A 12,077-nucleotide genomic window follows, 5' to 3' on the forward strand; every position below is an offset into this window, starting at 1 on the left:
CGAATCGCAAGGGGAAAACAAATTCATTAATTAAAGCGTGGAGTCGCCGCGCGCGTCCAAATGCAGCATGTGGAAAAATAATGCTGCTCTTTTTTGCATCCCCGCAAACATATAGATTTTTAGGGACAAATCAGTTTGAAGACTTTGCTCCTTCTGTTTTTATTCCAATTCGTTAAGATATATGCTGCTATCACCACGACACGGTCATCTAAAACCAGCCATTTCCGCACATTTACTTTGTGTGGTTTGATCCTCCTCATAAAAACGTGGACCAGATGCACGGATACAACACAACAGAAACCTCTAAAACAGCTGCAACAACTTTGTAATAGATTCCTGAGTGACATTTGCGTTTAAACCACGCCTCCTTTGTCTTCTACGTATTTTGTGTGACTGGATGTGTGGAAGTGAACTCGCAGAGTCCGTGTCTGTTGTCTCTCTTCCGTAAGCAGTTTTCTATCACAATATATTACAAACTTGCTCCATGAACAGTCGGAAAGGAACCTGGACGAGTAAAATAAGATTAACGATAAAAATGGCTTCAGCTGCTTCAGTCCTTAGCAGGATCGGATTGAGGACCGAAAGGCGACTTTATCAGACAGAAGTGTCTGGGAACTCCTAACTACTGTGAAAACGTCCAACCAGTGAATAACAAGCAGTTAATGTCTTTAAAAGACGGATAAACATTAACACCAGTGTCCCACTGACAGAACCGTATAAAATAATTACTTAATCACAATCATGCACCAAGGCCAAATAAAGGACAGAACACTTATTTTATATTCCCTTTATCTTATCTTTCATGTTGCAGAGAAGTATTAAACCCAACTATACTTTTACATTTCATTCATATCACTCTATGCTAAAACTGCATGTTACAGTTGTAGACCTTCTAGCTCTCATGCTAAAATTATGCTACAACTATAGACCTCCTAGCACTCATGCTAAATCTGTATGCAACAGCTATAGACATCCTAGCACTTATGCTAAATTTGTATGCTATGGCTGTAGAGCTCCTAGCACTCATGCTAAATCTCTATGCTTACAACTATAGACCTCCTAGCACTCATGCTAAATCTGTATGCTACAGCTGTAGACCTCCTAGCACTTATGCTAAATTTGTATGCTATGGCTGTAGAGCTCCTAGCACTCATGCTAAATCTGTATGCTTACAACTATAGATCTCCTAGCACTCATGCTATATCTGTATGCTACAGCTGTAGACCTCCTAGCACTCATGCTAAATTTGTATGCTATGGCTGTAGAGCTCCTAGCACTCATGCTAAATCTGTATGCTTACAACTATAGATCTCCTAGCACTCATGCTAAATCTGTATGCTACAGCTGTAGACCTCCTAGCACTCATGCTAAATTTGTATGCTATGGCTGTAGAGCTCCTAGCACTCATGCTAAATCTGTATGCTTACAACTATAGATCTCCTAGCACTCATGCTAAATCTGTATGCTACAGCTGTAGACCTCCTAGCACTCGTGCTAAATCTGAATGCTACAGCTATAGATGTCCAAGCATTCTATGCTAAACCTGTATGCTACAGTGTTAGACCTCCTAGCAGTCATGCTAAATCTGTATGCTACAGTACAGCTGTAGACCTCCTAGCACTCATGCTAAATCTGTATGCTACAGCTGTATACTTCCTAGCACTCATGCTAAATCTGAGTGCTATAGCCATGGATGTCCAAACATTCTATGCTAAACCTATATGCTACAGTGGTAGACCTCCTAGTACTCATGCTAAATCTGTACGCTAAAGCTGTAGACCTCCTAGCACTCATGCTAAATCTGTATGCTACAGTACAGCTGTAGACCTCCTAGCACTCATGCTAAATCTGAATGCTACAGCTATAGATGTCCAAGCATTCTATGCTAAACCTGTATGCTACAGTGGTAGACCTCCTAGCACTCATGCTAAATCTGTATGCTACAGCTGTAGACTTCCTAGCACTCATGCTAAATCTGAGTGCTATAGCTATGGATGTCCAAACATTCTTTGCTAAACCTATATGCTACAGTGGTAGACCTCCTAGTACTCATGCTAAATCTGTATGTTGCAGGACCCGGCCTTGTACAGTCTTCATACTACAGCTTCTCCGTTGGCCTTAATTCATATCATTGATGGTCTGTCACTTCCAGTTAGGTTTGGTCATTCAATATTAATAAAATCCAATTATGTAGATTTTTGTTGACCTTTCACGCTGACAATGCCAAAATCTAACGGAATTGTTTTTGGTGGGTGTGTTTTATTGGTATTTATGCCCATGAAATGAACACAGAACTGTTCAAATCTTTTTGATTATATAGATGTATTTCTGTTTGATTGCCAAGAAGTTTAATGGTTTAAACACCAGTTAACATTGGTGGTTCCCCTAATATTTCCATGTTATTGCTGCGGAACAGTGGTATCTCTGCCATTAGACACACCATCACCTTCTGCATAAAACCAGAACAAGGTCCAGTTTTATAATGTAAGTTGTAATTTGGGTTATTGTGGTCTGAACATCTGACAACTACAATAAAAACCAGCAAATTATTGCTCATTTTATAGTTTCTCTTAAGGCCTATTAAGTGAGCGGCATGTGAAAGCATAAAACATAATTATCTCCACTAAAGAAACTGCATCTTCACACTCACAGGCTAAAACATCTATTTTGCCAGCAGTTTGAGACCTCATACATCAGAGGGTAATTGGGGGGACTCCATGGTACAGTGTATTTGATGCAACAGAAGATTATGTTCAGCAAATACATTGAAAAATTTGTACAATACAGGAATACAGGATCTTTTTGTTAAAAGACATAAGTGTAAGGATTCTACTTACAGTAGCTATCTGCAGATCACTTGATCATATCACTTGATCCTACTGGCCTTGTGTACTGCAAGTAGGATGGCCACCTAATCCATGTCAGGAGGGACACTATGACAGGGTTTGTAAACTGAACCATTTCAACCATTTCATTTAAAAGGACTTGGATTTCACTTTAGTCACTTGAGTTCTTGCCATGTGCTGCTTGGTTAGTCTCCTATAATCATGATAATATTCACTAATGTTAAATGTGAAAGAACTAGATGAGTCTTGAAATGAAGGGAACAAACCAGTAAAAGTACAAGATGAACCTACAAGTAACTTATATATGCGTCACTTTTCAAATTATGAATCAAAACATTTACGTTGGCATTAGCATCTGAAACTATTACCGACAATATGACTGTGTCTTATTGCAGAAATTGTGTGGTAAATTGTCTTTGACCATTTTCTATAACAGTGTTTCCCCTAGGTTTACATCTTTGGGGGGGGGGGGGGGTGCGCAGATGGACACCGACAGGATTCATGGTGCTCATGTGTTTAATGACAGCAGTCAAAAAAATGCTGATATTTTTGTCTGCTTTCCAGGTGGCTGACGCGACATATTTTCCGACACGCGCTCTCTGTCTGCTGGTGGGACCGTGCTCACCTGCGTGTGCGTGCTCACCTGTGTGTGCGCGCATGTGTCTGTGTGCGAGCACATTGGGGCAGAGCTCCGCCATGCGCGATACAGTGAGCAGAGGAGAACTGTAAACAAGTGACCGTGTAGAGAGAAAAATGACAAGCTGTTGTGTAAATAAGATAAATAACATAAGGCTATTTAGTTTGTTTGATAAAAGGACAATGTATAGACCTGTTCTATAGGAAAGGTAACCTTAAATGACTTCTGTTGTGATCTGGCGCTGTATATAAAATTAAATTAAATTAACTTGACCTTCAAGGGGAGGGGGGTGCTGTTGGGGGGGTGGAGCGCCCCCCTGATATAATGGTAGGGAAAACACTATAATAAGGAATCACAATAAAAAGAACTGAATTCATGAACTGAAAAGTGCAATGGAAAGTGGCTCTAGTGTATTTAGGTGACAATTTCACCTACATTGAGTGATACGGCAATTGAGTGATACATCATATGCATATGGAACTCTTTCTATGAATACCATGTCTATAAGAATCTATGAACACATGCATACCACATTATAATGCATTCATAAAGCATTATCAACATGCATATAAATACTTAGAATAAGGCATAAAACATTATAGCTATGTTTATTATGGAGCTCTCCACTATAATGCACTATAAATACCCTCATAATGCAGTACAAAGCATCCTTAATTCTTATACTGACCATTATAATGCATTTACATTTACATTTACATGATTTGGCAGACGCCCTTAGCCAGAGCGACTTACATAAGTGCTTTATGAAGGTAACTACAGTGCATTATAGATGAGAGCTTCATTATATTATAATCAACACCATAATCCCTTATGACTGTCAATAGAAGATGCTGTAAGGCTTTATTATTATACTGATCATTATAATGCATTATGGAGGTATTACTCAGGTTCTCAAAAACACTCAGGTTCTGAAAAAGCGCTTCTTCCAGGATGACAAAGGAGAAATTCCCTGATAAGATCTTACCTTCCCTGAACTTTGATGTCAGAAATAGCATAGAAGTATCGGGACAGGTTGTTCTCATCCACCATGGTAGCGCCTGTGGCAGGTCGCAGCAGTTTGATTCGGAGGTCAGTGATGGTAAAGAAGTCCCTCAGGTTTTTTGTCGTGTCAAGCTGTCCATACAAGGAAGCCATATTGTGCAGACGAGGTCCGGCGAACAGGGCGAGTCTGTCTTTGATCTCAAAGCGTACTGTCTTGTCATACTTCCACACGTATCCCCTTGAGTATTCCTCTGTGCAGATAACGTCCAGAAGGGTGTGCTGGGTCAGATCCTGCGCCGTCCTGGGCTCCATGGTGAAGGCATCCAAGCAGTCTGTGGCATAAAACTGGTAGGGCTGCCAAGTTCGGCCATAATCGAGAGACTTCTCCAGGACCATTTGCTCCGGGCGGCCAGACTCGAACGTTATGACGATGTCGTCTGTCAGCTCAATGGTTTTGTTCCAGGAGAGGGTGATGTTGACCAACAATGGCTTCGGGTATTTCCTCCAAGAGGTCGACTGCCAGAACGTTGTGGGGTTGCGACCTTCAAAGTCAAACATCAGTTCTGGGGGGTGCGCCAGCTCCTTTGTGATGGCGTCGCACTCATTATTACACATGTAAGGGTTTTCCTGAAAAAAGAGGGAAAGCAGAGAGGCAGCACATTAAAACAGGCTATTCTCTAAATTAAAATATGACAACACTGTTACACGGGCACTGATTATTAAACAAAAGGAAGTGGTGTTGAAATAAAGGACAGACAATGTTAGACTGAATATAAATACCTTGATCACCATGCTGGGATTATGAATGCTATTATAAATGTGCTCATTAAGCTAGAATTATCTTTATCATTATGACACTTGACAGCTGTCCTAACCTGCAGTTTTTTTCACTCCACACGAACAGCAAAGGAGCTCAGATCATTACTAACGGAACTGCTTTTGTAACTTCAGTTGCTCACCAGCTCCTCCTTCAGTAAAACTACAGCATAGAGAGGCACAGGGGAAGCAGCCGGGTGCGTTAAAAGTCGAAGGACAGGCTAAAAAACGCGACGGACGACATCTTGTCCAGAAGACTTCTAAGCCCTCACCTTCCTCAGCAGTAATCGGTTTTTAAGACAGCCCGTCTCTGGCCGACTTTCATCTGGCCAATTCCTGTTCTGACCCGTGTTTGCTTTTATAGACATTTGGGGCAAAGATAAATATAAAACTACTACTTTCTCAAGAGAAGGATGCGACCTTCGCGGAGTTTTGTCCTTGGTGCACCGTAGGTTTAGTGAGTCCTCCTGGCATGATGTCATTATTTAAACATTTTCACAGTTTTACCAGTCATTACACTCTGCCGAATTGCTCTGATGGTCTCTGGGGCTCAATCCATGTCTCTCCTGGCTGAGGGGAGTAGCTCAGAAATAAGCCATCACCCACCCCAATTTCTCAGGGCAAGCAAATCAAGTCCTCGATTAGGGAGGAGGTGACGGTGTCTAAGGAGGTGGTGCTGAGGGCTGTGATGCCGGGAGGTATAGGGGGAATGAGGGACAGAGGGGAGGAGAGACATGCTGCTTTTATCCCTCCATGCAATTTGTAGGAAAGAAGGATTGGATCGGAGCTCAGCGCGGCTCCACCAGTTGTCTCAACGAGAACATCAATGTCGCCCTTTAAACACACACGCACACACACACACAAAAACGCTCCTCTGAATTCCTGCCCTACAAAGTCCATCAATGCTCCCCTCAGAGGTCCCGGTCTCCTCTCTTTACCGCCTGCTGGGGGGTGCCCGAAAACAGAGTGAAACAGCCCCGCTCCCCCAGGAGAGCCAAGATGTCAGGCTGGTGTTGCCGAATAACCTCGTCAACTTACCCCTTCATTCCAAAATTAAATAAAGACATACAGTATTAGGAAATATACACACTGCCATCTCTGCAGCTAGTTATGCTGCCCCCCCCCCCCCCAAGCTGTGAAAGAAGCATCTATTGTTGCTGAATTTCTCCATGACTCTAGTGAATGTCCCTTGGTGGAAGGTGGTGAGGGAGCCAGTGGATGCAGGAGCCTGACAGCCAGTAACGGGGTTTGATTTATTTCAATGCACAGAGAAAAGAGACGCGTACCACGCCAGCCCAGAGCAACATCAACAAGAGCAGCACCCTTCACGAAATACCCCAAAACATTCACCTCAGACAGACATGGCCAGTGGCTTCACTCCAGTGCCGAATTATTCAGCACAAACTGAGCAGATTTAGTCCTTTTCATTAGAGTTTTAGATGGTAACATTTAACAACAAAACAGAGCCTTATAAAGATCGATATCCTCTCTGTTCCTCCTGCAAGCCACTTGGGATCAACGGAAATGTTCTGTTCTCTTTCATGGTGCTAAGTGGCGTCTTAGGGGATTAATGATTTCACACACATTACAATAATTAAATCACTGACATGGTGGACATGGTCTGTAATTAGGAGATACTTCTGTTAATGCTAATCTGAGGAGCACAGATAGGGTACCACCTCAAGACATTTATACACATGTTGGGAATTGTCGCATTAAATTTCCATCGGTCGGCTAACTCTGAACAAAATCGTAAGGTTCGTCTTCCTGCTAGGACCAGTCGGTTGGACTAATCTGCTGGACATCTTCCTCTATTAGAAGTGCTCAAAATATCCACCAAGGTCACATGACAAATTGAGGCGATTTCGCCTTTAGAAACCCTAATTGTCTCCCTTCCAGCTGTGAGCAGCCACATTTATTAATGAAATGTTTCCAGTTTTCAGATTCATGATTTTTCGCTACTTGACAAATGATCCAATTTCCCAAATCCTTAGTTTTAACTAAACAAGGATGATCATAATTCCACATGCTTTATTTATGTGGATTATAGTTTCTCATCCCGGTATATTTCCTGTAATCTACACTATTTCTTTAAAGCAGATTACCAGTCATTAGCTCATCCACAAAGGAAAACTAACTCATACAGAGTCACAATATATTAAACAACCCAGTACCTCAGATTCTCCAGTTTTTACTGGTGTGAGAACGGATGCTTTGAAGGTCAAGGTGGGTTGGACTCACGCACTGTGCCTCATTTATCCTACTTCCCTTTAGATATATCATGGCTTCATGTTGGGTTCACCTAGCAGATGCACAGTAATTCCAACTACTGTGGCTTTCAAGGCTTCATTCCTCACAAACCTGTCCTTAATTCACACTATAATGTTCACCTTATTATACCATATGCTGAGACATCAGCGCCGAATCATCTCAAACCCTGCTGGATCACTGCTTTCTCAATGCAGGTGAGAAGATGAACCTCTCCAGCATGGAACAGGAGGAATGCAGCTAGAAACCAAAGTAGGAATGCCTGCTGGAGAAGAGAGCATGTACTGAAGGGATTCAAACCATCCCAGCCCCCACTCTGTAGCAGAGGTCTCGGCGGAATAAGGGTTTAGGCGAATAAGATATTGCTTTGCAACTGACAGTCCGGGAGCCCGGATAACGTAATCGCTGATAGAAGATGTAACCGGGGGAACATTCATTTACTGTCCAATGACAGGCAGGCCTGATCTATGGCCCTAACCAATCAAACAAATCCTTTTGTGTGACAGATGTTTCTGCCTTGTAACCCAGACTGCAGATTGGACCCCCCCTTCCTCCATTGCACAACCCCCCTCTCTGTCCCTTACATGGACACCCAGCCCCCAGGAAGATCCATCAAAGGCATGGGAAGTAGTGGAGATGTGAAGTTACATCGCTTCATTCCCATTGTTTTAAAACTCCACCCTGCAGACTGATGTAGCATTTACTATAGCTCATGGAACAAGCATATCAATAGGAGGAGTGAAAGTGTATTTATCCACAGATAAACAATAAACAGAAACTCAAAGCTTCTGAAACACATACGGCGAAATCCCCACTGGCAAAATTGGGGTATTACCAGCAGATCTACTTTGCAGAGCACTCATCGAGATTAACGGCTGAGATATGGAGTGTCCGGGGAGCCTGACAGAGAGTGGCCGTATTGATTAATGGGTCACATTCGGTGAGGTTTCCTCAAATATCAAGGGCCAAGGAGGACAGGAAAATCACCCACCTGTCAGCTGTGTGTGGCCTGAGCAGGACTGCATCTGGTGAGACACTCTTACAGCAAACCTATATTATTCCATTACAAGCATAAAATTAGCTACCTCAAAAGAGTAGTTTGCAAACCCTACTTTTGAATGCATGAGCAGACTAGTCTCAAATTGAAAATCTTACACCAGCCAGCTGACCAAAGCTGACATCCCTGCCTTACGTCACTACAGACGACATGTCATTGCCTCACCTACCATACAGCACGTTTTAGAATTTCCTAAATAGCATGAAAAATAAACTGAAAGTTAAGCTTCGATTGTTGTCATTTCCTTCTGTAGTCCAGAACAAAGAAGCCCCCCCTCCCCCCCCCCGCTTGCTTCTTCAGACCAGCTGGGGATAATCCTATTCCTCTTGTCCAGACCTTGACAAATACCTCACTGCCAGCAGACCTAATTTAAGCCGTTAGTTTCAGTCGTTCCCCTAGAGCATGCTGGCTAGCACCTTATGCAGGCTCAGCTCCTGGCAGATAAACTTTAACACTGCGGGTTGTGGCTGATTTAATGGATAATCTCATCAAAGTCTACAGTTACATAGCCAGCCCTGGCGTAGGTAGTGATCAAAAAACAGTGCCGTAACAACCATTTAACAAGACAACCATGTCAAATGACTACTGTTACACATGACAACCGTGTCACATGACTACTGTTACACATGACAACCGTGTCACATGACCACTGTTACACATGACAACCATGTCACATAACTACTGTCGCGCATAACAACCGTGTCACATGACTACTGTTACGCCTAATAACCATGTCACATGACTACTGTTACACATGACAACCATCTCACATGACTACGGTTACGCATAACAACCATGTCACATGACTACTGTTACGCATAACAACCATGTCACATGACTGTTACACATGACAACCCTGTCACATGACTACTGTTACACATAACAGCCATGTCACCTGACTACTGTTACATATGACAACCGTGTCACATGACTACTGTTACATGCTAAGGAAATTATGCAATGGGGAGACAAAGAAGATATACTTTAATAGGATCTGAGAATGACCAAAGGATTTTTCACTGCAATCAGGCTACTACGCTTTACTACATTCTGAGGTTAAGATGTACGGTACATGAAGGACCAAGCTGAGTGATACATAATGCTCATCTGAGAGTCACTCACCCTTAGGGATCAGCGTTAGCTGCATACTGCCCCTTTAGTCGCATTTAACTATGAGCTTTAATACACACCCACTATAGTAAAATGTTTTCAATGAATGTTAATACTCCTATACTTCTCTGTATATACAACAAAATAATTTTGTGTTTTCCCAGAAGCCCCTTAAAAATAAAATGGATACAGTTGGATACATTATTACAGATATATTAAGAGGTATAATAATTGTGCTGTATTTACCATAACCACAAGAAAAGCAGGTTTTAGAATTTGAAATCCAGGCAACCGCAGAATGGTTCTGGTTAGTTAACTTAATGCTCCCTGCTGCTGAAATTCAAACTGTGCTGATGATTTTACAAGATCTATATGAGTAAAAAAATTACGATTTTTAGTTTTACATTTGATTACAGGGTTCTTCATCATCACCCATGAAGCAAATGTGATTTCTAGTAGGTATAAGAAGTGATTAGTTAATTACAAAGGGCTCAAAACACCACCCAAATCATGGCGATGATCTCTCAAAGTCCTCTCGCAGTGACAAATCAGATCACAGAGCACAGGGCACCTGGCAGACAGGGTATTTTTAGATGGGCGTCTGAAGTCACAGCAGAGGCACAAACCGCCACATGCCATATTACACATCACAGAAAGACAAGCAAAGAGACAGACAGACAGTAACAGACAGACACAGGCAGACAGCAGGCAGACACAGTCATATAGACAGATTGTCAGAGAGACATGCAAAGCAACAGACAGACAGGTGACAGATCTTGGCAGAGCTTCTCAACACTATGCTGTAAGTTGATCTCGTGGCTCTATTCTCCGTTGCTAAAATACGGCAGAATTTTCCGGACCCTCCCATGTGATTCGGCCTCAGAGGTCCGATGCACTGCCCCATCAGATGCCATCCTGCCAGTGAATAATCACACAGGTCCTGAAATCCATGAGTAATTACCCCTCATGCTCACTGACCTGAGTCGGAGCCTCGCCCACAGGCCACGGGGCATCAGGGGGCAACAGAGGTGAGGTGCTGTTTTGGCCCCCGCATTGGGGGCCACTGGGGATATCGTTGGGGGCCCCTGTGCCACACCAAACTGAGCTATCTGAGGGTACTGACGATTTTATCCCATTGTGATGATTTCAGAATATGCTGCACTACATCAGCCAAGCTACTGTACAGCAGCCCTTTGGGGAAAAATCTAAAATGTACTTCTATCATCTGCAGATGTAGCCCACGTAAGTGTTTAACAGTGGTGTTTCACAGAAGCATTTTACCACTGATGACAGGCAGGGACAGATTACGGACCGGGCCAGTGGGGCCGCTGCCCAGGGGCCCTTGGGGTGCAGGGGGCCCGTGGGGCCCCTAGCCCAAAACAATTTGCAACGCTTATCAACAATGTATTTTCGTTTGTCTATTTTAGAGGGCCTACATTCTTTGATACTCTGCCTACAAGGGCCCCTGACCCTATAGGGAGGGCGTTTGGCTGCCAAGGGCCCTTGAATTATGGTGGTTGTGCTGGTGGTGGTGGGGGGGGCCTAGCGAACGTTTTGCCCAGGGGCCCACACAACCCATAATCTGTCCCTGATGACAGGTAGCGAAGCCATTCTTTATCTGAATAACGATGGATGATATGAACAGCAGCTGAAGAATAAAACACAGCTGCATTGTCTTCCCCTACTTGTCTGATTTTCAGACTTTTCAGACTTCAGACCAGTCTTTGCTGTCCAAAGATTGCAGATTTCAGTATATTGCACGTTTTGAGGCACCACTGCATGGCGCCACTGTGTGACGTATATGTCAGACCCAGTTACAGAGACACGGACAGGCCCGCTTGTGAGCATGGATATAGTGATAAGCTGCTCAGAATCAGTATCCACAGCAGGAACACAGCAGTGACGGTTTGCAGGGGGAGTGGCCAGTGGTCACGGCACCTCCTACGGTCTGAGAATCACTCTAAACAAGTGTCTGTGAAACATGCTTCTTCTGCATGTTCATGAACACTGCTGACAGCGCATGGGAACGAGTTGGTAATTAGGCACGATGGACGCAAACCCACAGCACTTTCAGATCACGAGGTCCCAGCTCAACCGTGAGAACCGATAACCCCGCAGTAAATAAGTCATATTCCGTAATAATAATCACACACTTATGTTACATGTCGCCCTGAAGGGAAAGCAAGGATTAATGTGACGCGAAAAGCGCCTTCAGGTCTGTCTGTGCGATCAACGATCCACTGGTCCTTAGAGTTTAGCCCGTTCTGCTGGCCGATTCTGCCTCTTCCCATGATAAATGGCCATTAAAAATTAACAAAAGGCTACGAGGAGCCATTCCTCT

The 12,077-nt window shown here is 43.4% G+C and overlaps 1 protein-coding gene across 6 annotated transcripts in view; it reads right to left on the reverse strand.

Moving 5' to 3' along the window:
- Window positions 1-12,077, reverse strand: part of ntng1a (netrin g1a) — a 79,762-nt gene that overhangs the window by 38,969 nt on the left and 28,716 nt on the right. For all 6 annotated transcript variants that reach the window (XR_007399850.1, XM_049026472.1, XM_049026462.1 and 3 more), the window contains exon 3: window positions 4,469-5,112. Coding sequence is in view for 5 of the 6 variants with exons in the window: in XM_049026472.1 (XP_048882429.1) it covers window positions 4,469-5,112 (644 nt within the window). In the remaining variant the exon portion in view is untranslated. The remainder of the gene's footprint in view (window positions 1-4,468; window positions 5,113-12,077) is intronic.

The sequence above is a fragment of the Brienomyrus brachyistius genome, chromosome 1 (genome assembly GCF_023856365.1).
Source record: "Brienomyrus brachyistius isolate T26 chromosome 1, BBRACH_0.4, whole genome shotgun sequence".
Classification (NCBI taxonomy): Eukaryota; Metazoa; Chordata; class Actinopteri; order Osteoglossiformes; family Mormyridae; genus Brienomyrus; species Brienomyrus brachyistius.